The 27,980-nt window shown below is 41.9% G+C and overlaps 2 protein-coding genes and 1 long non-coding RNA gene across 7 annotated transcripts; 2 read left to right on the top strand and 1 right to left on the bottom strand.

The window, feature by feature from the left end:
• The first annotated feature begins 2 nt into the window (after positions 1-2).
• On the top strand, positions 3-3,911 carry LOC146496146 (uncharacterized). Its single transcript, XM_085143266.1, has 4 exons — positions 3-307; positions 1,655-2,203; positions 2,301-2,461; positions 2,898-3,911. The coding sequence occupies exons 1-4, from the start codon at positions 143-145 to the stop codon at positions 3,337-3,339; spliced, it is 1,317 nt and encodes a 438-aa protein (XP_084999392.1). The 5' UTR covers positions 3-142; the 3' UTR covers positions 3,340-3,911.
• On the bottom strand, positions 1,370-4,913 carry LOC146496145 (uncharacterized). Its single transcript, XR_014871177.1, has 2 exons — positions 4,802-4,913; positions 1,370-3,253 (listed from the first exon to the last, which is right to left on the bottom strand). It is a non-coding gene; the product is annotated as an uncharacterized LOC146496145 (long non-coding RNA).
• gna11b (guanine nucleotide binding protein (G protein), alpha 11b (Gq class)) lies at positions 4,860-27,924 on the top strand. 5 transcript variants are annotated; one of them, XM_085143271.1, is made up of 8 exons: positions 4,865-6,007; positions 15,632-15,816; positions 16,390-16,544; positions 17,812-17,940; positions 18,773-18,901; positions 22,238-22,367; positions 22,482-22,635; positions 22,979-27,924. In XM_085143271.1, exons 1-8 carry the CDS (start codon positions 5,872-5,874, stop codon positions 23,167-23,169), a joined length of 1,209 nt encoding a protein of 402 aa, XP_084999397.1. In that variant the 5' UTR covers positions 4,865-5,871; the 3' UTR covers positions 23,170-27,924. The 5 variants fall into 5 exon arrangements, with proteins under 5 accessions (XP_084999394.1, XP_084999397.1, XP_084999396.1 ...); XM_085143270.1 differs by lacking the exon at positions 18,773-18,901; XM_085143269.1 differs by lacking the exon at positions 17,812-17,940 and having other exon boundaries at positions 4,871-6,007.
• Positions 27,925-27,980: the final 56 nt, after the last annotated feature.

Genomic DNA, 27,980 nt, shown 5'->3' with positions numbered 1-27,980 from the left:
GTCTTGACAACCACTGGATGGCAGCACCACTCACACCCAGACATAAACAAGCAGAAAGCGGAAGTGGAATGACAGAGGCTGTGCTTTAACCAGGCTGACATGTTACCCGCAGTAGTGTCGCCTCCCGGGTAAAGCTGGAATAATGGAAGAGGAGGAGCAGCTGCGCTCTTTGATGTTTCTCGTGACTTACATGCTGCTGAAGCGCATGAGAGACATAAACGACGCAAACATTCAGAGACGCAACGAGATCCAAAGACGCATCAGACACCGCCAGTACTTCTTCCAGAGACAGAGGAGGATGCTCATGGTTAGTCCACCTCTATAGGGGCTTAAAATAATAACACGTCAACATGTCAAGTGCTCTTAACTAATATGGTGTATTATCTGTCTGCAAAACGTCAAAGCTTTTAATAAAGTCAATATCTTGTACACGACCAACACTTCAAAACTCTTAAATCTCACATTTACAGTCATATAAAAGCACTAAAACCAGAGACTGTGGGCCTACCTGCATTTAAACTTGAAAATAGTCAGGTCAGCCACAGTCGAGCTGCTAAAAGCTATAAATTAGGTCTGTTATATGCAGGTTTTTGTTCTTGTTAAATAGGGTGTTAAATTTTCTGAAATGTTCACAATTCATTAAAAAAAAAAAAAAAAAAAGACAGTTAGATATACAGATACCAGCTGTTGGATTTTCCCCCCGTAAACTTTTGTTTTTATGGTATATTTGGGAAATTTCTATATCTACTTATACAGATACATTTTACAAATCACAGCAACCTTGATGATATTATGTTGGGATAATGAAAAAGATAGTCATCAAATAAACAACATTATACTGAAAACAAGTACAAGTATAGAAGATTGTTACTGACACAAGAAGGTTTTTTGTGTTATTTTTTGTTTTTTTTGCCATCTCTAACTCAGAATGTCTGGTTAGTATAATATTACAAAGTAAATAGATCATTTTGATGAAAGAGCTTGTGCATATTGGTGGATTAACCCTTGCAGGAAATTAAATATATATATATGTCTATGTTTTTGGTATTTACCAGTACTGTTAATGTAGCATAGCTGTGGCATAAACTTACATTGGGTGGTGCTCTAATAAATGTGTTATGTAATAATAATGTAATAAGTTTTATAGTGTATATTTCTAAAAAAAAAAAAAAAAAAAAACCTGCTTCACCATTTGCATTTGTATATCAAATGAGCAACAATTTAAATTTGACAACTATCAAAAAATCTGTAAACTTCATCACTAGGACCAACTTCATATCTCATATCTCCCCAGTTATTACATAGTTTACTGGAAAATAATATTTTGTTACATGGGTAAACTCAGTTTAACCATTTGATTGTGCCAAAACCATATTAAATGTTGACATGTTATTACATGAGTCCAAGAATACAATATCCTCAAATTTTCTGCTATATCAACGGCAGCATGTTTAAAACAAGGGGTTTGCCAAAAAGGTGCTGACTTAATAGATCACTAAAATTACCTTTGTGGTAAATATGAATTCAAAAAATTATCTGATTGAATAACTACTGCTGGGATCAAAAAAGCAAACATTATGTTTAAAAATGTGACAGATTCTGGATATTTCAGAGGGAAGTAATTTACATTTTTTTTAAATCTTTGTCTCTGTAGATGATGATAGCGGGAGGTGTCCGCTCCAATGCCCGCATCCGCACTCGTCCTTGGACCACCACTCCAAGCACAGACTGGTGGGAGCGGGTTGTCATGACAGAATTCCAGCCCTCTGATTGGCTGGATAAGTTTCGCATGAACCGGGAGACGTTCTTCTACCTCTGCGACAAGCTGAGGCCCCGCCTGGCTCGACGGGACACCAGTTTCCGCCTGGCACTGCCGGTGGAGAAGCGCGTAGCTGTAGCTTTGTGGCGCCTGGCATCCAACATCGAGTACCGCACCATCAGCGCCTTGTTTGGTGTGGGGAAGTCGACCGTGTGCAGGTGCGTTAGAGACATGTGTCACGCCATCGTGGCGCTCCTCAGCTCCATCTACCTCCGATCGCCAGGTGAGCAGGAGCTGGAGGATTCAGCTCAGCTGTTCCTGTCTCACTGGGGTTTCCCTCACTGCGTCGCTGCTATAGCAACACTCCACACAGCTATTATCACCCCATCAAACAACGCATCTGACTACGCCAACCCTGCTGGCTGGCTCTCAGTCATGTCGCAGGTGACGAAAGCGCCCATTTATGTCACTGCAATTACAAGCTTGCGGGTTATCCAATCAGAGTCCGACCATTTGCCTCTGTGTGCCTCCACTGTTTTAGGTGGCTGTTAGCGGTCGGGGGCACTTCTGGGATGTATGTGCCAGTTTCCCAGGCGGGACAGATCCAGCTGAGATCTTACAGAACTCTTCGCTATGGGCAACAGCCGCCGAGGGTGGACTCTCACCTGCCCCACCACCTACCTTCATGGGAAAATCACTCAGGTAGAGTTAACAGAAGAAATTCAGTCACATTTTTCAGGCATTCATGTTGTTTTTTTCCTCATCTATGTCAGGTTTTCACATGGCCTTTGTGTAACAAGCAAATGTAGACACTGTGATGTCATCCTTTAGTTGGTGAAATGTTGCTATGAAGGCTCAAACTGAGCATTTTTATTGTTGCCACATTGATGTTTTGAACCCAAGGACACTGTAATCCTCTTTTCTGACTCTTATATTTACTGAGGTCACAGGGCAAAGGAAACCTAAGCTTGTTTTCCTATAAACTTCTGTATAACTGCACGTCTTTTTAATGTTGCCACTTGCTGGCCAATAAAGATAATGCAAATTTGCAAACTGTGAAATGTAGTATTGTTGAGTGTTTTTGTGTATTTCAGGTGTTCCAGGCATTAAATAAATGACACTCATTTATCACATCCAGGTATGTGTTGCTGGGTGAGGCCTGTTACCCGCTCCAGAGCTGGCTGATGAAGGCCTATCCTGAGGAACAGGGCAGGACGGCGAGTCACGCGGCACTGATGGAGCAGCAGCAGCTGTTTAATGGACGGCTTGCCCGAGCACTGCGCGTGTCTCAGGAGGCGCTGCTGAGGCTGAGGGCACGCTGGCAGTGCCTCAGCAAGAGGAACGACTGCGGACTGGACGTGGTGCCCACCATGATCCTGGCTTGCTGCATTCTGCACAACATGTGCGAGTCTCACGGGGACGCATTTAAAGCTGAGTGGCAGGTGGAGGTGGCCGAGGCAGAGAGTCCCCAACCCAGCCACAAACAGCTTCTCTCTACAAGCATGAACCAAAGTAATAATGAGGAAGTCAGGCAGCTATTCTGTGACTATTTTGAAGAGCAAAATAAGCTAAATAATTGAACACTTTTTTCCATGTGCAATTATACCTTTTGTTACATTACCAGCATGACTGGATTACTGAAATAAGAATCTCAATCTGTTGCTTTTTTTTTTTATATTTACCTAACTTTACTTAAATTTATGTCATTAAAATTTTTATTGGGCTCTTGAATTTTCTTCAAACTGTTCTTCAAAGAGAACAGTACAGATAACAGAACAGAATTAAACTGAAAAACAGTGAAGTATCTTATAACATGTCAGTTTTCCCTGAGCTCTTCTTGTGAGCCCACCCACACTAGAGACCATGCTTTTCCAAGAGTCTTTATCAATGTTCAGCTTTAAATCCGTCTGCCAGATTAGCCTTAAAATGTCACATTTCCCATACTGTGTGTTGGCAACAATCTTATAAAAGAAAGAGGCAAAGCAAGCATTTCTAAACATTACACTTATTTATGATGCACTTTGGTGAATTGGGTTCCTTTTATTATTATTTTTTATGGTAACAAGAAACTCCTGTATATGTTTTGCTCAAATGCACTATTCATACAATAATTCAAACTACTACAAAGGCAATAGATTAAACCCTTGTGAGTTAATAATAACATTTATGATTATTTTATTAAAAAGTAATAAAATTAGAGTAGCAGAAATAAAGAAATACAAGAAAGAAATGAATTTATCATTTCATAATATCATATTGTCTTCTTTAAAATATGTTGATGTAAATAAAATGGTTTAACAAGTATAAGAGACACGTGTCAGCATAGTCAAAAAGAAAAGGTGGATTTATAACTTATGTTAATTGTTGTATTTGACATGCAATTTGGTTGTCAAGAAGTTGTGACGAGAGACAAGTGACAGTTTTTGAAGGTTTCCCTGGAGATATTTTGTATCTCCAGGGATACAAAATATTAATTAAAATATATTGAAATATATTTAATTAAATTAAATATATTTAATTAATATTTTGGAACCCCTTTTCTACACCTGCCTCGGGACATGTTTAATTTACACAACAAATGCGTGTTCTAGTATTTTGTACAGGGGTTACTTTGAAATTCATGGGTGGGACAGAAATTGTCCTGCAATTGCAGAATGGCCCATTTATGAATGCCAAGTGTCCTCATTTGCTTCATGGACTCAGTGAATGAATGAACACAGTTTTAACAGGCGACACTTGCAATTCTACTATAAGGCCACTAGATGCCGCTGTTATTCCAGCACACTTGACGCTCGCTTCCAATACCCTGCAGGTTATTGATGGAAGGATAAGGAGTTCTTACATATTTAAGCGTTCCTATATATTCTAACATATTATTAAGCTGGAGATAGCATATATGCAACAGGTGCTCTGACTTGGACAACAATAAAAAAAACAGCTTTTATCTGGTCATGCTTTTTAGGTTTAGCCTGCATATATCATGGATCTAACTTGAGCCCACCCAGAGACCCGCCTCGTTCATTCAATTGGTCTGCCACGAACCTGTTTGGTGAAATCCGCCGTTTGTCAGTCAACACTACTGTATCCTCCTCCTCGCTTGGCATCATCCTGTTGTGTGCCCACCTAGTTCCAGCGACGAACGACCCGAAAGCTTTCTGCTTGAAGTGAATATATTTCTAGCAAAAGCCGCCGGCTCGGCACGCGTTTTTCAGATTTGTTTTCGGCCGTTGTCGTAGCCTTTTATTTTATCGTCAAAATGAGCCAAGATGTAATAGGCTGCTGTGTAGTTATTGCTAGCTAGGCAGTCAAATTCCTTCAACCAGCAGCCTGCTGCTTCAATCACTGCGGGTTGACACATTTTAGCCGAGGCGCTGTTTAGTGAGCTAGCGGGCTAGCAGGGCAGCCTCCGTAGCCGTTACGTCTAATTTAGCCAGCGTTAGCTGATGTAGTTACTCGGAAAATAGGCGCAGTGCTGCGGTGTGGATAGTGCAATATAGATTACCACTCAAATATTAGCCTGCTGACAAGGGGTCTTTACTTTTACAGCCTAAACGGGCTTATCTAGCGTTGGGGAGAGTGCACAGATATCAGCTGTTACGGGTTCGGATGTGGCGACTCTGCGGTCTTAAACCACTTTTAGCGGATTGAGAAGATTAAATTAAAGAAGGTAAAATTGGATCTCCCAGTGACACACGAGGGGTTAATGATATAAACGGGTATTAAGTGGCTAATCTGTGGCAGCTGGAGTCATTTTAATATTAGCTGTATTAAGAGGCGTGCAGGCTGAGAGCATCTCGGGGAGGCCCCACCGTCTCCTGGCTCCCTCCTCCCTGTCCGAATCTCCCGTGATTTGCTGAGATCGCCCGGTTGAAGTCGCAGTTGCTCTCGGCCGGGGGGACAACTTGACAGCGAGGCCCCTTGGCTAGTCTCCCCCCACCCCCTCCCCCAGTCCTATCCATCCATCCACTCGTCCGGTCCGACACTACTACTACTACCACCACCACCTCCTCGCTAGAGACAGAAGCGAGGAAACCGGGGTTCGGGAGAAGCTGAAACCGTGGGCAAGTGTTCATTAGGTCCCGCCTGAACCGGGCTGCCAAAAACCAGAGGGGATGACTCTGGAGTCCATGATGGCTTGCTGCCTGAGCGAAGAGGCGAAGGAGTCGAAACGAATCAATGCAGAAATTGACAAACAACTCCGCCGAGACAAGCGAGACTCCAGGAGAGAGCTGAAATTACTGCTGCTCGGTATGTAGCATGCTAAATCCCAAACGCCCTTTTTAATAGCCATGTTTGTGTCGTTTATGTGGACAGCCAACCTCCTTGGGCCTTCTTGGCGATGCTAGCAGATACGCTGCTAGTTAAGGTTGCTAGCTGGAAGCCTGGTGTGATTATGAGTAAACGTTATGGCATGGTTTTCCGAAATGCGGAGCTTGTTTTTGCAACTTGCGTTGGATTTGGCTATCTGGCGAGTGCAGGTGCGAATCTGCATGGCATGTCTAACCAGCGGATCCGTCTCTTTATTCGTGTGTGTGTGTGTGTGTGAGTGGATTTTGCATTGGCGTGCAGACAACAGGCTCATTTGGCATCGAAGTTGCGAAGATGTCACCGTTTGCAGGCGACCACATGTTAAGTTATGACGGTCTGATTCATCTCCCAGCTGCAAAACGCTACTGTCGTTTGTCAGCAGGCGCTGGTTAACTGTGAAGATGGCCACTTGATTTAATCGGGGGGAGGAGGGGGGCTTTGAGTTGATTTCAATAGGTTGCATAACATTTGTACAACTGGAAGACCTTTCAGATCCCTCAGCTAGACCTTGTATGGTGCCCACTCATTCATTGTTACATTTCTGTTATTATTTAATGAGTAACTAGTGTCACAAATCTACACTTGCAGAGGACAAGGACACTGAGGGGCTGGCCCCCTCATCCTGGAGTCTAGCTGAGTAGGTTAGCTATTTTTATAGCAAGTGTGTGGGCAGGTGGGAGCTGCTGTTGGATAAGTTGCTCTGTACTGCATTGATTCATAGTTCTGTGGACACAAAAGGGAACAGTGGACTGTGCTTTCTCGAATGTACTTGCTTACCTACCATATTATAACAGACTAACTTCTTGTCCATTATGTGACCCACCCCCTTCCCTCCATGGCTACTTGAACTAATGCTTGGTGTAAGAGCTTGGGGAGGGGGGTGATGAAAGAATCTCCCTTTTTAGGACAATTGGAATTATCTAGGTTGCATCCTTAGTTTCAAAACGTTTGCTCCCATTTCACGCTCACTAAAAGCAGCCCTGGTTATTTGACATGTGTGTCTCCTTTTTATTTCCCTGGTGAGTACCTCAACTAGGTAAAGTAGGCCATTGATGGGACATAGTTTGCCGTGTGTTGTACATCTTCGTCTCTGCTGCACGCTCTTCTACCTGGCTGCCAAGGTGAGCAGGTGAGAAGGGGCGTTTGCTACTCGTGCCTGGTGATGAGCTGGATTAATGGAGCTGATTCCAACGGCAGTCTTTTAAACAAACTTTTATGGGTGCATCAGTCTGAAGGACTGAAAGCAAGCGCAAATGGAAACCAGTCAGGCTGTAAGTGGACTGTCCTGTGCAAGCTAAAGCTGTCAGTGGACGGCTGGATAAGGACGTGTAAGGCAGGATTAGTCCTGGTTTTAATAGGCTTGGTTAAACACATCTGCTGCTCAGACTTTTTAAGGTGTCACTGACTCCTATTATCCCCTGGCATAATTCTCAAGCCCACAACACTCCGTGCGATCTCGGCCTCTCCACACCTCAGTGGAGGATGGAGACGGTCTCCGTTTTTGAACATTTAACCATCGCATTTCAAAATGGCTGCATTTATTTGTTTAAATTTTTTTATAAGGCTCTTTACAGTCTGCACTCATTTACCAGCTTGTACATACTGATCGCAGGAACCTGCTGTGGCAAAGCCCAGCCCTGACCTTTGGGAACAGTCTGGGGAATTTTTGCCAAGAAACTGCACAGGAGAGGTGGAATGATATTGAGCACCATCTCACATGATTGAGAAGTTTTTTCCCTTCTTTTTTTTTTTTTTTTTTTTTTTTTCGTAATTGGCTACCCTGGATTTCAGCATGTACGGGATGTGTTCAACATGTCAGTTGATGTTCTACCCCACGGCTCAGTGTGCACAGCTTTAGCTTTAATATATAATGTGCAACTGCAGACTCCTGCAGCGTTACACATGAAATTAGTAGATATGCTTTATTAGGTAAAATATCACACAACCTTTTTGCTGGTTTGAGCTTTAACATAAGAGCAGCAGATTTCCTTGTGTATTTAAAAAATAAAGTGATTTTTGGCCCTCCATTGACGGAAATATCAGGTCTGCAAGTTAAATGTAACTTTTGTGTGTGTAAATGGGGTCTAATTTACCCAGGCTTACTGTCCATTTTGTTTATCAAATGTCCAGTACAGTCAGGAAGATGCTTGAGACTTCTGTAAAAAAACAAAGTCGCAGACTCTTTACCAGAAAAAAATGTGGATGAATTGTGCTTGCGTGCAAGAAAACTCCAGCTTACTGACAATGAAATGCAGCCTGACATAAGAAACGGCAAATACTTGGCAAATTGCCGTCCTAAAGCCCAATCTTAAAATTGATTTTTGCCTGCCCAGAAGTCTAAGATGATTCCGTTACCAGTAAGGTCTTCCTTCCATCAGTCCATTTTCTCCCACTTATCCAATTCAGAATCGCAGTTGGGCTGGAGCCTATCCCAGCTGTCATAGTGTGAGAGGCAGGTCCCCGCTCTGTCACAGAGTGGTGACCCAAGCACAAAGTTTCCGGTCTAAGAATACAAGGAGGGTAAACGTTATCATTGTTAAACTGCTAACTCGGAGAATAACCGCCCTGCCAGGGCTGCAACAGTACCACAGTGTGGCTGCCTGTTGCTGAGTGCCATATCAGGCCATACTGACAGCTTCCTGCTCCACAGACCAATGGTTTGCCTCTACTTGGTCAAAACAAAGTGAACTAAGAGCTGTGGCTTTTGCTGCATTGGGTAAATGAACTGCTGGAGCAAGCAAACGGTCAGTAAAGTGAGCTGTTAGGTTAAACATTTTAAGGTTTCCTAAAGTGCTTTTCCAGGATTTTTTTTTCAGAGTTCAAACTCCCAGACAGGCTGTCAGTTGGCATTTCTGTATGTGCCTGATTAGTGAAAAACATCCTTAAAAATAAATCAAGTCTGGCTGGGGCTAAAGTTAACTCTGACATCAAAAAGTTGTGGCCCTCTCTACGGCATATCATTCCAGGCATTTTTTAAGTCGTTTGCCAAGTACTCAGTGATTTCATTGTTCTTTCCTGTGTCAGCAGTACATCTTGTTATACCAGGTTAAGGCATCCTTTTTAGATGAGCAGTGTGATTGAACCAGGAAGGGGATCAAGGGTTAGGCTCACATTTATTGCTGACCTCACTTCTCCTGCCAAGCCATCTTATTTTGATCATATATGGCAATAGGGATTCCTAGATGGATGTGTGTGTGTGTGTGTGTGTGTGTGCGCGCGCACACAGTTTTTCGGGGGGGCTTTAATGCCAGTGAATGTGAAGTTCTGCAGCTTTTCCTCAAATCCCCTTTATCATGGTCAGATCTAACGCTTTTTAAATATGAAGGTCGACGTAAGACGTGCTCTGCGTATCTGAGAGTTTCGAAAAATCTATTTACCATATTTAGGCGATTAATTTTCCAGAGAGATGTAAGATAAACTAATATGCACGATTAAAAACCCTTAAAATGTGACAATTGGTAATCTGTTCTCTCTGACAGTTCATTTTATCTCATCGCCTGCAAGACTGACGCATCTACTTGCAAGAAAAAAGATCGAAAGCAAAAGCAGTTCTCGCTAAACATCTTTAAGGCCTCGTACATTCTGTGGGGAGACCCCAAACTGTACTTGACAAAACATTTTATACATTATACATATTTTTTGTGAATGTGTAAAGAAGACAGATATGAGGATAAAGAGAAATCCACCCAGACTTCATTCCATTCATCATTTTTTTTCTGTCTTGTTTATGTGATGTCTTTTAGAAAAGGTTCACAGCCAGGTCCCAGAAAACTGCAGTGGGATGAGTTGATGAGGCAGTATATGTCAGGGTACATATTACGTTTTGTATAATTTTGCACCTTTCTGTCTCCTGCCTGGTTAGGATGCCCAGTTTAAATCTTTTACTGAGATGTACGCATGCACAAATTCACCATCATCGAACTTGGATAGTGTCTCCTTTCACCGTTTTCTCAGCCAGCCTTCCACATGTTCCTTGTCTCACTCTATGACACCGTGTCTTTTACACATTTTGCTCTCTAGCACGCAGATGAAAGTATATACACACACACACAAGCGTTCTTAAAAGAGGGTCATGGCAGGTTCTCTAGAGATTTGAGGCTAGATGGAGGCTGTCCCACATACTGCTTGCTTCCCCCCCACAGTCCCCAGACAGGACGGGTACGTAGCCTGCCTTTCTGTTCTCTGCCAGCATCTTCAGTCCTCTCTGTGGTGACAGAGTGGCATGTTCATTCCTGTTTACTCCCACCAGCTGCCGCGTACAGTAAAGCCCACACTTCTCCCTCATCGCACCGTTTCAACTTCTGTCACTTCAATTTTCTGTTTCGAGTTGGATTTGGAAGGCTGTGCCACGCTTACGCTCTGCATAAAGTGGATTTGTTAAATAATTGCAGCAAATAGCCGTGGCGTACGTTTACTGCCCATGTGTGGACAGAGTGATGTTCTCTCTCTGTCTGTGATGAGATTCCCTAAAATAAGAACCACAGCTTAAGAAGCGATATCAATATCAAGGATTTGGCTGGTTTTAGTTGGAGCAGCTGAGCACACTGTGTGTTGTAGATTTAAAAAAAGAAAAAAAAATACTGCTGCAAAGTATTGAATCTTTTGTCGAGCGAGGTTTCTTTTATTCTTTTTCCTCCCATTTTTGTTGCTCACCCACTCCCACTCTGCCACTCAACACTCATTGCATACACACTGGTAAACAGACAAGGCCATCCTAAGGTGGTGAGATGAAGACGCGTGAGACTGTGTGTATTATGTGCAGCGCTTGCTATAGCATGCATGTTCGATTTACAGCTCCGACACCCACGTACGCGGAGCACTCGGCAGATGCAGAGGCATCGGCTCAAAGCTGTAGAGTTATACCGAGATTCTGACGGGAGGAAGCACAATGAACACAGAGCAAGCGGCCATATATCTGACAGGAAATGGCCCTCCTTGCTGTGTCCTTTTTTTGAAGTCTTTGCAGGGAAAGAGGGTAGAAATGGGACATCACAGTGGAGGTAACATCCATGCCTTGAGGTTGACCACAGGATCTGTGTGTGTGTGTGTGTGTGTGTGTGTGTGTCCACAGTTGGTTAGGCAGGTGGTGTGTGTGTTGCATAGCTGCAGGCTGCCTTGGCTCAGTCCCTTTCCTTTGTACGCCTGAAAGAGGCCAATTTCCAAGATGAATATGTGAAAGCTTAAGACCCTCGCTACATTTTTGCTTAGCCTTCTCATTTTTTAAAAATTTTCCCAGGTGCTGACAAAAACGTATAATGCCTACACGATGCCAGTTTTGTCAGTATTTTAACCTTGGCTGTGTTTATGCAGACGGTTTCTCCACGCTGAGATTTGATTGCCACGTGCTGACTGAAAGGACCGTTCATAAACCCAAATAAACCTTCATAGCAGTGGACAGTTATATTTCGGCGTTTGTGTTTTTGCATGCAAATTTGCAGCAATGCTGATGACTTCCTGTTCATCGAAAGCAGCGACTCGTTTTGCATGGGGAGGTCAGGTTTAGCAGAAATGGGCACGCTTGTGAACAAGGCCCTGTGGCGGCTGCGTTTGAAGCAGGATGGGAGATTTATAAGATGAGCAGACTGTGTAAACAAAGCAATGCCTTCGTGTAGGTGTGCGCGCACACGCTTATAACCTAATAGACAGCGTAGCAGCCGGGGCTCAACCAAAACTGCTGCACCAAGACAGCAGTGTGTCAAGTCTATCAGGGGTTGTGTCACAAGCTGACATCAGTTGCGTTATGTAAAGGCTTATGAAAGCTATCCTGGCAATGGAATATACAGGTGTAGTGCTTGCTGCCTTTTTAGTTGATGTGGAGCTGTACTGCTTGCGTACTGTTATCATTTCAGCGCCTCTTTGTAATTTGGGTGTTCAGAGCAAGTTTTTGTTGTGTGCTTATTGTCATCGGGTTACCCTCGAGTGAGACTTTGGTTTTTTGGAACGAAGCTCATCGGTTCTGCGATGAGAGTAGTGTTGGTGTGTGTGTGTGGGCTGTGTAGTGTACCTTGCACTGTTGCGCTGGGACACAATCTCCACTCTTTCTTTTTCGCTCTTTCTCACAGTACCTAGAAGAGAGCTCAGTGTGTGTGTGCGCGCAAGCTATTAAAAGGTGACCTCCTTTTTCTAGGTCATTACCAAAAAAGAATGGATGGATTCTAGTTATGAATATCCAAAATTCTTGACAGAGAGGGATGAGAATGGCGAGGCATATTTCTTGCCTCAGGGAGGTTATGAGGGGAGCGAGGGGTGGGGGCGTATTAGTGGGGAAGAGTTGGTGAGGGCATGGAAATGGCTGTGGCTGGCACTAGTACAATTTTTGGGGAGGAAAAAGCGAGGACAGAGGCTTGTAGTGTGTTGTCTGGGGAAAAGAGGGACATGATAGTTAAGGGAACACAGCGGAGGGAGATCTTGTGATGGGGTCACGAGAAATAAATCAGACATTAGGCTGGAGAGTGATCTTCTTGCTCCTTCGGTGAGCCGGTCTGCAGTCATTGCCACTGCAGCCCTGTTGCAAAGAATACGCTCTCTGTGTTTGACTTCTTTTGTTCAGCGTGTAGCCTTCACTGCAGTGCATTGATTCATCCAGGAGAAATGAAGATGGTGCTTTTTTTGCTTTTTAAAAAAAAAACACCAAAAAAAAACAAACACTGAACTATAAAGCCTGTCTAGTCTGTTATCCTAAATTGGGCATTTTGTTGGATGGAGGAGAGCCATTTTCCCCTTATGGATAATGACTTTAGAAATATATTTTTGAGATTAAGCTGTTTCTTCTCCATTGACAGGAAAGTGCCGATCTCTCCCATTCCTTTCACTGTTCTAAGGTGTCAGAACCCCCTGACCTCAGACCATACCCCCTCTCCCGCCCATCCCAAATGTTCTGCTTAACCGAGGCCCTTCTTCTCTGCGGTGAACCAAAATATGAAGAGCACAGAGCGAGCCTGAGGGGCTCGCAGTTATATTTACTGTCTGCTACGAAAGAGAGGAGAGAGAAGGGGCGGATGGGAGGGGTTTAAAAAAGAAGAGGAAAAAAAACACAGGAACGAAAAAAGAGGGAGACAGAGGAGGGGTTGCTATGGTAACGGAAATATGGCTGCTCTTCAAAAACCTTGAATGTAGGTGGTGGTGAGATGAGTGTAGCCTGTGTGTATTTTTTTTTTTTTTTTTTTTTTTTTCCCACCTCGTCTTTCCCTCTCAGTTCTGCAGATATCATTGATGTGCTGGATCCTGTTTGATATCACTGAGAACTCAAATGCCATCAGCCTGTTTGTTTTTAATATTTATTTATTTTCATGGCCTGAGGGTAAGGTTTTTAGGCAGTATGCAGACCTTAGAGGGCTATTGTGAAATGTAGGTTAGGCCTAACAGACCACCAATCGAGTGGTTTGTTTTTTTTTGTTTTGTTTTGTTTTTTTGTTTTTTGGGGGTTTTTTTGGGGGGGGGTTGTTTGTTTTTTGGGGTTTTTTTCGGTGTATATAGAAAGGCTTAAAGTGTTGTTTTTGTTGTCTTTAACTGAAGGAAGAGTATGTGACTCTGACGGTGAAATTAGGGATGTTTTGGTATCAAAATGTACATTTTATCTTGGCTGTTATGATGTTTGAAATATTGTAATAGTTTTACTTCCAAATATGGAATCAGGAGGGCAGGAAAGAATCACGGAGTGAGTTTCGCCCTTTGCCAAAAGATGACAGCAGGGGTCGTTGTCAGAGGCAGTTCACTGTTAGATGCTGGATATAGTAGGGCAAGCTGTCTTAATCATCTTCATTAAATTAGCTCATATTTCCCTCACTTATCCCTCCCCCTTTTTTTTCCTAGAAATATTTTTTTAATTGTTTACTTGGCAAACTGTAGTGCAACTTCCTGACACAAGACAAAGAAGCTTTGAAATATGTGCACCCCTAATGAGTTTAGTTAATCAGTTTGGAATGTCAGTCAAGGGATTTTATAACAAGTTGACTAAGGACTTGTATGAGCATCCCGTATTAATATAATTTTGAGAAAAACATTGTCTATCCTATTAATTACATCAAATGTCGAGTAACTAAATAGAAAAACGGACTGCAGCATGTCTGAGTTCATGTTACACGTTCGGCTCTGGGTCTTGGCAGAAATGAGGGGTCTGATTTTTCAATATGAAAATGGGACAGTTCAGTGGCATCGAATAGGACTGGGTAGTGATATAGATTAACACCTCAGGGACAACAGATGCAATTTTATTCACAATATATTTCCTCTTCTTGTTGTTTTTTACTATTAAATTATTTGCGGCTTTCTGTGTGTAACACACTGGTAGCTCATTGCTGTGGTGGTGACACATGAAGAGGGAACCATAACATCTTGTCTTGTGGATTTGGTTTTTGTGGAGCCTTTTTTTTTTTTTTTTTTTTTTCTTCCCCCTGTCCCTGTTATTTCTCATTTCTTGTCTGCCACGTTTATATGAATGTAGACTAAGTAGTAGTGTATACTGTGAGTAATTTATAAGCTTTCGTACCCAGCAGCGAGCTCTAATGTGTCCTGGGTCTACCCCCGGGCCTTTTCCTGATAGGACCTTACCTCACCTAAGGAAGTGCACATCAGGCATCCCCTTACCTGGCTCGTGTCAATGTGGAGGATTAGCAGCTTTAATCTCGGCTCCTCCCGAACAATCAACCTCCTCAACATGTCTCAAAGGGAGAGCAGAGATACTCTTTGGAGGAAGCTGATTTCTGCCACTTGTATCTGCGAGCTGATAGTAATTGGTGAGGGTGGGAACATAGGTTGATCTGTAAATTGGCAACTTCATGTCCATGCTCAGCTCTTTCTTCACCACAGTAGATCGGCACCCCTTGCATATCATTGCTAATACTATAGCAATACATCAGTTAGTGTCCCGCTCCACAGTCCTCACTCTTACACACGAGCCTAAGTTACTTTAATTCTTCCACTTGGGTAAGAAATTTATCTCGAGTTTAGATTTGGGTGGTCCACCCTTTTTCCAGCTGAGAAGCATCGCGTCAGCGGTAGAAGTACCAATGTGAACCAGACTCTTAGGACAGATGAACATGGAGGAATTGGTTGGTAACAACAAACAAGTACCCATACTCCCACAGGACACCTTAAGGGACACAGTTGAATGTTTTCTCAAAGTCCACAGAAGACTTATCAACTTCCACTGCACAAATTTATTGGCGGAGCATCGGCTCATTATCCTTAACTGCCATCGGCTATCTTCAAATAAATAGTTGACCTGTCAGTTCTGGATATCTTATGTTCAGGTATAATTGAATTTGTGTTCAGTCAGAGGTAGAGAACTAAAGGGAAAGCTAAGATTTTTGTTTCCTTGGCAAATGTGGGACTTTCTCTTACTGTGCTCTTTACCAGTTTGGTGTTGCCATTTTTGGACTATACTAGAGTAGCTTTGCATGATCTAAAGTTCAAACTAATCCCAATTCGTATTTTACTTTGTCTTGATCGAGCTAATCCATCTGCTTACTGTTGCAGTTTTGCTTTGATTGGGGACCCTCACGATAGGTTTGAACAGCAGGTGTTATCCACACTGTAACTATGATCCTGTGTCTTTGTGCTCAGGTACAGGAGAAAGTGGCAAGAGCACCTTCATCAAGCAGATGAGGATCATCCATGGAGCTGGATACTCTGATGAAGATAAAAGAGGCTTCATTCGACTTGTTTACCAAAACATCTTCACCTCCATGCAGTCCATGATTCGCGCCACTGAGACCCTCAAGATCCCCTACAAATATGAAGACAACCGGGTAAGGACTATTGTGGTTTTCTCCTGTTAACTTTTATTATTTTAAAAGAGCTTCCATGCCTCTGTGCAATGAGGATTTTGTAAGATTCCGTAAGAAATCGACTAGTGCAGATTTATTTATATTGCTTTCTTTTATAGGGATGGGTCAGGAATGAAACTTATTAGTTCGTCAAAAGCGAAACTGAAGCAGTGTAGCCCTTTTTTTTTTTTTTTTGACGACATCCTCAGTGCAGATGCCATTTTCTTTCTCAGAGTTTGACCAACTGTGTTTGTTTTAAAATCTTTCCAAGAAAGAACTTCTGGCACGCAAGAAGTGATGCATTTAGTTTGTCTAGCAGAGACATTATCTTTGGAAAAAGTAGAATAGGTGGGTGGTTGGGATCGGATGTTTGGTCTAAACAGACAGTGGAAAAAATCTGCTACTTGCAGAAATATCAAAAGTCTACAGCTGAAAACTGAAATGACTGGATAATTCTTGTAGTTTTTAAAAAACATAGATATATATTTCTGTTTGCTGTGTTGTGGCCATGCATGTCAGATCTTTTGTTACTTACCTCACCTTTTGTCTTCCCAGGCTAATGCTATGCTTGTGAAGGAGGTGGACATTGAGAAGATCAATAGTTTTGAGCAACCATACATCACAGCTATTAAAAGCCTGTGGGCTGATCCAGGAATCCAGGAGGCCTACGACCGTCGCAGAGAATACCAGCTCTCTGACTCAACAAAATAGTACGTCTTTTCACCTCGCTTTGCAGACGATGGTCATGGTATCTGTGTAATGTTTCAGAATGTTATTTATGAGCTGCGTGTAATTTTTGTCTGTAATGCTGGTTTGGGAACATTTGTCACCTATTTAACCATTTTATTTTCGGCCTTGTGCAGGACCCATCTTGTTTGGTATCCGTTTTAAATTACTATAATTTAAGTGTAGTCAATGACTGATGTATGGTTTTGTTTTTGTTTTTTAATGAAAAATAAAAATCTGTTCCCAAACCTGCATTAAAAATGTTGTGTTGGTCTCATCTCATGTGAAAATGAAATGAGACCAACCAAGAAACGAGAAATATGATGCAGGTGTGCCTGTGCTTAATTAACGTGAGACTGAGCAGCTGCAATATAAAGAGCCGTTTCACCAAATTCAAGGTCATTTTGTCTCTTTGCGAAGCTAGGTTCAGCCTGACGTAAGTTTAAAAATATATATTTCATGATTTTGGGGGGGAACTGACACTTTGTGTGTAGCGGGGACACAGTTGTCTTCAGAGGTCAAGATGCTAATTTTCAGAGTAATTAAGGTGTGTTTGGTGTCGGGTTCTGTGTGGGTTTCGGTGTATATGCTGGGCAGAGCAGCACATTAGCCTTTTGTCCACTGGAAAATTTGGCTGACAAATGACAAAAATCTCCTGTTTATTTGACAATCTCTCATGAAAATGGCACTATTTAGCTTTTAATTGATATTAGTGTAATTAGTTGTACGAGGAAAAAAAATACTTGTTATTGGAGAGAGACTGATTTCACTGTCTCATCCAACTGAATAAGAATAAACGGATACACTGAAACCACTATGGTGTCCCTCATTTTACCCTGAGCTTGAGCTTCATGCAGTCATCAGTGAAAACAGACTAAAGTAAGTCTTACAGTAGCTTCCAATTTCTGTGCCCAGATTGGCTAGAAACAGCTATTTGTCTTTAGAGAAAAGATGCACTGCTAGTAATTGTTTTTAAAAAAATAACTTGGTAAGGTGTACACCCTTTGTGTCACAATACATGACTCCAGGGTGCAAAGCCGAAGGCCATCGCTCACTCTTTAGTGCCCCCTGGTTGTGCTTGCTCTGTACTGCAGGTCAAGTTTGTGTGCATGCAGATGCGTTTGCAGTTTGACATCAAATGTGTAAGGTTTGTATTTGTTTGAGCATGCGTATGACAGAATGAAATGCAAGTAAATCATTGAATAATGTCTTCAGTTCAGTGTTATCCACACTGTTCGTGTATATCTCCAGTTACCTTAGTGATATAGACCGTGTGACTGCGGAGGGTTATGTTCCCACCCAGCAAGATGTACTGAGGGTCCGTGTTCCCACCACGGGTATAATAGAGTACCCGTTTGACCTGGAGAATGTCATCTTCAGGTACCCCCTCAAGGCACCAGGACTGCAGCGTCACCATGACTAGAGGACACAAACCACTGATGACTGTCAGTGTAAAAGAAGTAGCTCAGAATCATTTATTTCCAAAAAAAAAAAGTATAAAGCTGGGACAAAGGATACTAGCATGAGTAGATTGCTTTGTCCTATGAAGCTATCAGTGGTTTGTGTGTAGCATCGTCTTCTAGTTCTGGCCCCAAGGGGAAAAGGAGAACCTAAGGCCAGACATGTTGCACTGAAGGGAGCAGCAACAAAGTACAGATAAAGAAGGATTAGGCAGAGATGTCAAAGATTCTCCAGGAATTTGTCATGAAATATTAGACAATTGGATGCACATTGAAAGGTAGAAGAATTTAACCTTTAAAGAAACAAAGAGGAATATGTTTCCTGTTGTCCTTGATGTCAGACTTGTCCGATCCTTGTTTATCTGATACAGGTGCTGCTGTTTCCGCTGCTAAAGTCACTGCTGCTGTCACTGACGCCACCTACACTGTCTGCACCACCATATTCCACAAATGTCTTGACCTCAGTGTCCATGGTCAGTTAAAGATAAACGGCTAATGTCAAAGCTCTGGGAATAGTGTTGGTGGAGCAGTGGCACTAACACCTTTTTGTTTCTGTGATGCGGCCTTTTCTGTGAGTCTTCTTCAACAGGACTGATCCACACTTTCCTGGAATGGCTGTGGTGTTGCGGTAATTGCCTGCCACGCTTTATATAACTGTTTTCCTGTCTCTCCCCTCCCTCCCTCTTTTTTTTTTTCCTTTTTTTTTTTTTTTTTCTTTTTATATTCCTTTTTCCTGACTGGCTCGTTTGTAGTTATCTTTCGGATCTGGATCGTATTTCAGATTCCAACTATCTTCCCACACAGCAGGATGTACTCAGGGTGCGCATCCCCACTACAGGAATCATAGAGTACCCCTTCGACTTGCAAAGCATCATTTTCAGGTAGAAAGACGGCTGTTTTGGCTGCGTCCATTCATGTTTTGTCGTGACGTCATTAACTCATTTGTTTTATTTTTTATTTTTCTTCTCCCCCAAGTCCCAAAATAAACCATCTATTTTTCCTCACAATGACTGAAAATAACTCAATACTTTTGATTTATCCATGCGGGTTCTTTGTCTGTATCCCATCCCATACTCTCTTCAATCATTAAAAAATAGAAGTTGTCATCTTTTTACAGTCTCCCATAGTTACGTACCTACCTGGCGCTATGAACAACAGTCACATGCACACAAATCACAGTCCCCTAATGAACACAAAGTCCTACATTTTGGTGCCCGGTCTCTGTAAATGGGTCACCTCCTCTATTCCTCTTCCTCTCCGGCTGGCAGAAGAAACGAGGTCGTCCTCTCCGTGGTGGAGGAATGTTATTTTGGGCAGCAGGTCCTGCAGGGCCTATATTGGCCCTGGGTCTCTGTGGACCACTGTGGACTGGGCCACCACCAGGGGGCACCAGTGAGCTGTGACTTTAAGCTTATTTGTACGACTGCTCTGAAGGCAAGTACCTGTGCATCCAGAGGTGCTTGAAAATACTCTGATATAAAATGGAGAGATGCCATTTATCTCCCGTTTGTTTCATCAGGCAAATGTTCTTGACTTCAAAGATTTAACTCAATCAATTGTCACAAAGGGGCTTAATGAAACTGGGACCTACAGTCCCAGATAAGTGAAGGCTGACCTTGTCAAGGAGAAGCTCAAGAAACCTGAAACCACATGAGGACTCAGAGTATCTCTTAGGTCTAATCTTGACTCTAAATGCTATGCCTATGACTGGCTTCAGACTTTTTTTTTTTTCTTTTTTTTTTTCTTTTGGCTTACCTACTGCCAGCACATGTGCTGAAATCAAACTGAAATGCAAATATTTTTATTTTTTTTTATTTTGTGATTTGCCTTCCATATCTTTGCTACCAACACGCTCTCGGCTCCGCCTCCTGTCCTCTGTCATGTCCCCCTCCCCAGCTCTTGTTTTTATCCTTTGTCTTATGTCTCTCTGGTGTCCTTTTTGTCTTTAACTGTGCTTCAAAGCATTTACAACTGTTATGTTCTACTCTATCGCACACACTGGGGAAGGGTGAGAAAGCTTTGTAGTAGTGAAAAATGTGTTATGAGCTTCTATTTTCAACATGACACACAAACAGAAGTACAGACTAATCTGTTATCAGCTAAAACAGTTAACTTGCTAGGGCCATAAAGAGTTTCAGGTGAATATGCCACAATACGCTACTAACTATATGAGACTACTGAACACAGTTAAAATTCACCTATGCACCCACCTGTGCATATTAGTGGTCTATAATACCTGTTATATACTGGGTGGGGTTAGCAATACTGAGGAGGCAACAATTTCTTGTATGGATATAACTGAAATGACTGTTTTTGTAGTTTCTTTGGTTCATGTTTGTAATTTAGGCATTTAGCAAACAGTGAAAGTAACACAACTTCCTAAGTTCCTTCCTGTTTCTATGTCTGTCTTAAATGGAAAGCTTGCCTGGTGGCGTGCATGACTCGCACACAACAAAAACACGTGCACGCTCCACATGTGTGTCTGCGTGTGTTTTTTTTTGTTTTGTTTTGTTTTTTTTGTTTTGTTTTGTTTTTTTCCTGTATAGAGAGATCTGTACACTGATACACTTGAAAGTAGGGATGGGTATCGTCTAGGTTTTATCTGATACCGGTGCCAAACCGGTACTTTTGAAACGGTGCCGGTGCTCGAACCGGTGCTTAAAGAATGGAGAACACAAAATTGGTCCAAAAACCTCTCATGTTCAGCTGTTTTTTTTTTTTTTTTAGTAAAAAGATAACAATGTTAGCCTTTTCTGCAGCTATAGGGCATATATGGTATCACTCTTGGCTGGAAGCAGTGCTTTAACAATGGAAAAAACAAAAACTTTATCCAAAAACCTCTCATGTTTAACTGTTTCCCACTTTTTATTTGGTCATTTTTGCCTTTTTGGCCAGGGTGAAGGGAGTATCTGCCATCAAACAAGAAGACAGCCGCATGTAGCTATGATGGTGTTTGCTAGTTCACCTTACATACATTAATGTAATAACGTGGTTAGCCTACTCAACGTAAATTATACACGAACAACATTAAGCTACTCACGCAGAGAAGAACGGCTGCTGCTGCCATCATCATCCGTCATCATTTCTGCTACACTGGCAGGGCTAGGGGCCAGGACTCTACTCTTCAGCTTTTTGGGGGATGTTGCTAACTCTTCGTCCGATAACAGGCACCACACCTGCAGTAGATGCGCTCGGTGTGAGGTCTCGCAGCAAGCTATCAAATACGGCGCATTTTTCGGCTTTTAAAAAAAACCGCTATGCGTCGCCAGGTGTTTCATCGGATTTCAGGTGTTACCTCCTTTCCACAGTATCACCTTAAAGCACTTGTTGCAGGCTGCTGAGTTTGCATCTTTTGCTGTGAAGTACAGCAAGACTTTTGACCGCTTCGCCTTGGGCATTTTTAATCTGTAGCTCTGCTCTAAAAGAACGTACGTACCTGGACCCGCCTACTATCCCCGGAAACGTAAAATGATTGGCTAGAATTCAAAGTGTATCACATCTCAGGAAAAAAAAGCACCGAAATAAAGCACCGAAATGTGCGCTGCTTTTCGGTCTGGTTACTACCGTTTATGTCAGAACCGGTGCCATCATGGCACCGGATACCGGTACCCATCCCTACTTGAAAGTATTTCAAAGAAGATGTTGAATCCATCAGGGTTCTTGTTTCAGCAACTTTAAAATGAAGTTAATAGGACTAGATCTTTTAACAAATGGTCAGGACCCAGAATAAATGTTGGGCCTATTTCTGATGTCTCTTAAATGACAGTGAAAATATGCTTTGATGGGTCCCTGGATGAAAGGCTGAATCTTTTATGTAGGTCATATGCAGAAAATGTTTAAGGGGGATGTACTCCAGTGAGAGAGTTCTTCTGTTACACAAAATGGAATGAAACAAAAGTGTATCTTGTTGAAAAGGCCAGGTTATTAAGTTGTGTATTAGTAATTCATAGAATATGCAAGATTTACACTTGTATGAGTTCAATAAATGCTTCTTGATGGATTCAAAATCTTTGCAGAATCTGTAAGAATAAGCTTCTCAAGCCTTGCTAGAGCGCGAGGACTCTTGAGAGCTTCAACTTTTGTTTAACACTAAGCACTCTTTTAGTTCCATTAATCACTTACCATAAACTAGGCCACCCAAACTTGCATGCTAATTTATTTTTCCCCCCCTTCTTTTTTTCACTTTTTATCCTCCTTCGCCTTCATCCTGCCATCAGGATGGTAGATGTAGGGGGCCAGAGGTCAGAGAGGAGGAAGTGGATTCACTGCTTTGAGAATGTCACTTCCATTATGTTTCTTGTGGCGCTGAGTGAGTATGATCAGGTCCTGGTGGAGTCAGACAATGAGGTAAGTGCGACAAATGGTTTGTATTTAGAGTATTTTGGATATTTTAGTCTGAAGATGACTTCAATATCGACGCCAAATGAACATTCTGTTTCTGCTCCACACTGTTCTCATCAGAACCGCATGGAAGAGAGTAAGGCTCTGTTCAGGACTATCATTACCTACCCCTGGTTTCAAAACTCCTCTGTCATCCTCTTCCTTAATAAGAAAGACCTGCTAGAGGAGAAGATCACCTACTCGCACTTGGTGGACTACTTTCCCGAGTTTGATGGTGAGATCATCTACGTGTTTGTGTTGAGTGATTAACTTGTGCGTTTGGTTTCTGCTAGAAATCAGACTTGTCACAATATCATCGCTTTCGATTGATATTCAGATGAGGGATTTAAAGATGTGCACTGTGTTGGTTATTCTGTCAAAGACACGGATGATAGCAGTGTTAATAAAGGGATAAGCAACATATGTGCCAGTGTGATGTTAGTAAAACTGGGTTTGACTCAGCTGAGCTAATCCACAAATCAGTTCGAAGCAACGTTTCCTTAGTGTGGACCGAAGTTGTGAAGGTGACTTGAAGTACAATGCACACTCACACATCCTCACCCATTTCTGCATTTTAGGTCCCCAGAGAGATGCACAGGCGGCGCGGGAGTTCATCCTCAAGATGTTTGTGGACTTAAACCCAGACAGCGACAAGATCATCTATTCTCACTTCACTTGTGCCACGGACACTGAGAACATCCGCTTTGTGTTTGCAGCTGTCAAAGACACCATCCTACAGCTCAATCTCAAAGAGTACAACCTGGTGTGAGGGCTCAAATGCGACACACATCTCCTCCCCCACTGCACAAATGCACACCTCTTTAGGAATGTGCCGTCAGCTCCACATGCATTACACAGCACATCACTCCAGCTCACATACACAAACACACACAGCCGCAGATGTGCACGCATGCACGCACACAATCCCTCCCCCAGCAGAACCGTTTTGGTTTTTTTTTTTTTCTTCTTCTTTCTCCCAGTACAGTGAACCCACAGATCCTCCCACCTGCAGACGTTGCCCCTCTTCTTTCACCAAAGCCTCTTCCTCCTCCTCCTCTCGGCAGCTTGCTGTGTTAGTCTTCAGTCCTCCCAAAGCTGCTCTGTGTGTGTGGGTGTGGATTTGGCCCCGGCTGCTGGCTCTGGCACACAAACCTTTCACACGAGCTATACAGTGACTAGAGGGGATTTTGGTGTGAGTGTGTGTGTGTTTGTGTATTGGGGGCATCATTGATTAGAGAGGATCTGTGTTTCGGTGAATAGCGGCATCATACCCCCTGGCCCTTCGGAGTTTACCTTCAGCGGTGCGAGAGCAGATCCTCCGTCGTCTCCTTTCCACGCTCCTGCCAGTGTGGAATTAACAGAGTTCCATATTTTCTGACACCATCCGAGGACCTGAGAGATACTTCAGAGCGACTCGGTGGGGGACGGGACTGAGGATTCTGTCTCCATCTTGCGTCTATGAATGTACCCACCAGTGTGAGCATCGCAATCACTAAAAATAGAAAAAAAAATATATTATGAAGTAAATGCATATGTAAACACTTAAAGGGGGGAGGGGGTCAGGGAGCAGGAGATGGCTAATCAAAATCTGTTAATTGCTGAGATTTTTAAAAAAAACACTTTTTAATGTATTTAACTAGTATGATTAAATGGAGTGGTTGTAAGAAAATTTTGCAAGGCGACAAAAAAATTTTAAAGAAGCAACCAGAAATTTACTTGACAATAGGTATCGTTTTAAGATCTTCTTTTTTCTTTTTTATGTTTAAGTTGATCACATGCTTCCCTCCTCCAGATGTTATCTATATGGATTCACAGGAACAATCTTCCAAAGTATCATCAGTGAATCTGGCTCCACTGGTACACACCCAATGCCCCATTATGAAACACTAAGTAGCGGGTGAGAGGACAGCTGCTTTCAATGAGGCTCTGCTCTGATTGGTGGAAGCGGATGCGGAGGGGAGCTGATGTCATCAGTGTTCAGAGCACATCTGCAGCTGCTGCGAGTAGCTTAATTCCACAAAAACAAAAAAGCTGCAGTGCCCGCACTCTAAGGCACGAGTAGAATCCATGCGGTAACATCTGACGTCACTCAGCCGTCCAATCAGACACACTCCCTATAACGGGAGGTGCTTCTGTTTACTTTCCTTAATTTGTTTTGGTTTTTTTAACTGTATAGTCACTTTGTTTATAAAAAGAAAAAAAAAAGATTGCTTAATGTTGAGTGATTTAGAGGAAGGGGTGGTTATGAACCTTTCACAGAAAACACACTAAAGTCTGCAAATGTTTGTGTATATCTGTTTGTAAATACATATACACAAAACACTCCTGTACAGAAATGCTCTGTGGTACACCATCTTTGGCCAAAAAAAAAACAAACGTACAAAAAAAAGTATTAGCATACATATTTTTCTTTTGTGTTTTTCCTATGAATTTATGGTAGTATTGATACTGTGATTATGGATTTTTGTTCACTTGATTAATAGGACTACATGCAGCTGATTGGTGTTTAGGAAACAAGCGGCAAGGGAGCAAGAAAGGGGGATTTACTCCCAACCAGCCTCAGAACACCTCACTACTGCATTAGCTCTGTCTCCAGAGTTATTCTAACTAGGGCTGGTTTAAAAAATAATATTCACAGTATGGGGACAAGAAAATTTTAAAAGTAATTAAAGAATTTTTTTTTATTTATATAATTTATGGACCAGGTTTGAAGGTGTTGATAATTTGACTGCTTTCGATTTTGTTGAGTTTAAAGGCTCCTTTTTGGGTTTAGTTTTGTTTTTCCTCTCCTGGCGGAGCCTAACTTGAGTCTGAACTGCTGTAAAAATGAATGTCTGGTATAGTAAGGATCTTATTTCTGCTTTCTTTCTTATTGAGACATTTCCAGTTGTACTTGCGATGACATCTCCATTCATGATGAAACTGTTTTTCTTTAGGAGCCCTCACATTTTAAATTTTTTTTTTTTTTTTTTTTTTTTTTTTTTTTTTAAATTCATATTCTTCTCTGTTTATAGATGCAGTGCTGTAATGAATACCTAAGAAAATGTACAGTATGAACATAGTTGGATTTTTTTGTTTGTTTGTTTGGGGGGTTTTTTTTGGGGGGGGTCTGGCTCTTGAGTAGTGCCAGTGAAGTGTGGATATACTTCCTTTTTTTTCCCCTTCCAGTGTCTTTGACCTTTTCTACAGGTGACTTACCCTTCATCCTCATTAAGGGCTATCACAGTGCATAAGGCATCAGACAGTGGGGAGTGGAGTACAGGACCACAGTGAACCAAGTCATCCAATACTAATGTGTTTATAAATGGAGATTACTTGCAGTATGTGCTTTAAGAAGTATAGGCAGGGTGTTTGTGTGTGTAGAGAGTTTACCACCACTAAGCAGTTTTCTTAATGCATTTAAGTATCGGGCCCTACGGCCAACCTGATCTTCACTACGTTTTGTTTGCATTGGTATCGCAGAGTTACCTGTGACACCCTGTGCAGTATAGAAACACTTGTCAGTAAAGACACTACTACCAGGACAAGTATTGTATGTTTTCCAGAGTATTTGAGCTATTGAGCTATAGATAATAGCCAGGAATTTCTTTATTTTCTGTGTGTGTGTGTGTGTGTGCGTGTGCATATTGTCCACATTTAGATGTTGATTTTCTAGGCAGCCATTACTGTCAGCTGAAGCCAGTAGAGGGGTCTGATTTGCTCCGAATTCAGCCTTTCTTTGCGTAGAAGTTGTTGCCGTGTGATAGCTACCTCTTAAATCATGGACTTGGGCACATAAACTTGGGCAACTTTTCCGCATTGTCAGACTCGGCTGCGTATCACGTAATTACATAGACAACACTAAATATTCCCTGAGAAGTGGGACCTTTTTTTAAAGCCCCTTAACATTTAAGTTTCTTGAAATCCTCATCCACTATCCAAGAGCAGAGGTGTGTAGAAATTTACAGTTTCTCTGAAGTGACTTGTTTGGTTTTTTTGTTGTTGTTTTTTCTTTTCTTTTAAATGAGCGGAAACCAAAGGCTACACAAGTCAGTAGTTCAACTTAAAATGTAGGTATGCTTCAAAAGTGCTAAGTGGTGAAATAATGTCTGAAAAACATTAATGTATACATATATATTTAAAGAAAAAAGAAAACACCAGTGTGGTTCTTAATGGCCATTTCTGTCTGCTGAAAATGACCCTGCTTTTGTGGTGACAGCCAACTATTTGGTCTGCTGTCTTAAGGAGGAAATGAAGTGGGATGACTAAATCTGTATAAATCCCCAAGTATTTATCAGTAGTTGTGTTATTATTTACTGTGTGTGGAGTGCAGCTCACTTTATTGGTGACGAACCATTTCAAACTTGACTCTTCAACTCTGGCACATGGCGAAGGGCCACGTGGCTGTCGGTGTGGGTTTGTTAGCTTGTTAGCAGGCCAGCGTTGCACAGCATGTTATTTTTGTGACACATTTTTGTCTCAACATATGAGCGGGAAAGGGGGAAGGCAGTTGTTATGATAAATAATTATCCTGTCTTTAGCATTAACTTGTTAAAACAAAAAAAGACTGTGTTTTCACTACAAAACTTATTTATTGCCTTTCATTGCCTTGACTAACAAGAGATGGTAAACCTGGCCCTGTGCGGTTTTCCTTTTGCCACGTTTGGGCGATCAGGGTCGTGTGGCGCCCCCTTCCCATCGGCTCGTTGTTGGACTAAGGGGCATCAAACGTATCTTTTGGACATCAGTGTGAAGTTGGTGCATACTCAAATGTTTCCCCCTCCTTTTTTTTTTTTTTTTTTTTTTTCTTTTTTGGTGATTTTTTTTTTTTTTTTCTTCCTCTTTCTCTGTATGATAAGACATTACCAGAACACTATTTTAGGACCACTTGATTTAATTTCCCTCACTCTAGTGAAACCTGAAGGTCAATTGTGTAGTGGTGTGTATAAAATGCTGTTTTGTTTTTTTTTTCTTTGTTTTCTTTCTCTCTTTATTTTGTATGTAAACCAAATGTAAATTATGTATTATACTGAGTGTGCCAACCCCACTCTCTCTAGAGCCAGGCTCTCTCTCCAAGTGCCAACGCTGTGGTCATTTATCAAAAGGGCCACCACCCGAGATGGTCCCCCTTTTTAAATAAAACACACCAGAGACTAAAAGGATCCATGATTTAAGTACACACGAGGACTTTATTCTGTATTTAAGATCGAAGATTTAGGAGATAATCTGCTGTTTTCTAAGAAACTGTAATTATAATTGCATGTGCTGTTTATTTTGTGTTGGAAGTGAGGGCTTGGATGTTTTCACTGAAGCAGAGCCCTTTTACGAAGGGGTTTCAATCAGTTGGTTATTATCAATTTATTGATTTACATAACTCTTGCCATATTTTTTTTTTAATGTGTTTCATGTATTTGTTTCAACCACTGTTGCCTGATCCTCATTCAAACATGAACATGACTTATGATCATTGCCGCCTTCTAAGAGAGAAACATAATGACAAGGTATCTGTTTTAAATTGAAATAAATTTGTTCCTATACTTGCTGATGATGTGTTGCGTGGATTTTATATCTTCAGTTGAATAAAAATCTAATTCTGATTGG

The sequence above is a fragment of the Neolamprologus multifasciatus genome, chromosome 19 (genome assembly GCF_963576455.1).
Source record: "Neolamprologus multifasciatus chromosome 19, fNeoMul1.2, whole genome shotgun sequence".
NCBI lineage: Eukaryota > Metazoa > Chordata > Actinopteri > Cichliformes > Cichlidae > Neolamprologus > Neolamprologus multifasciatus.
Note: the sequence above shows the minus strand (reverse complement) of the source record. Positions and strands in the feature narration are given on the sequence as shown.

What these genes read in the sequence shown, in the direction of transcription:
- LOC146496146 (XM_085143266.1), top strand. Translation starts at nt 143, where the DNA reads ATGGAAGAGGAGGAGCAGCTGCGCTCTTTGATGTTTCTCGTGACTTAC. An exon ending in GACAGAGGAGGATGCTCATG is followed by an intron (nt 308 to 1,654) that starts GTTAGTCCACCT and finishes TTGTCTCTGTAG; the next exon opens with ATGATGATAGCGGGAGGTGT. An exon ending in GGCTCTCAGTCATGTCGCAG is followed by an intron (nt 2,204 to 2,300) that starts GTGACGAAAGCG and finishes CCACTGTTTTAG; the next exon opens with GTGGCTGTTAGCGGTCGGGG.
- gna11b (XM_085143271.1), top strand. Translation starts at nt 5,872, where the DNA reads ATGACTCTGGAGTCCATGATGGCTTGCTGCCTGAGCGAAGAGGCGAAG. An exon ending in CTCTCTGACTCAACAAAATA is followed by an intron (nt 16,545 to 17,811) that starts GTACGTCTTTTC and finishes GTATATCTCCAG; the next exon opens with TTACCTTAGTGATATAGACC. An exon ending in TTGCAAAGCATCATTTTCAG is followed by an intron (nt 18,902 to 22,237) that starts GTAGAAAGACGG and finishes TCCTGCCATCAG; the next exon opens with GATGGTAGATGTAGGGGGCC.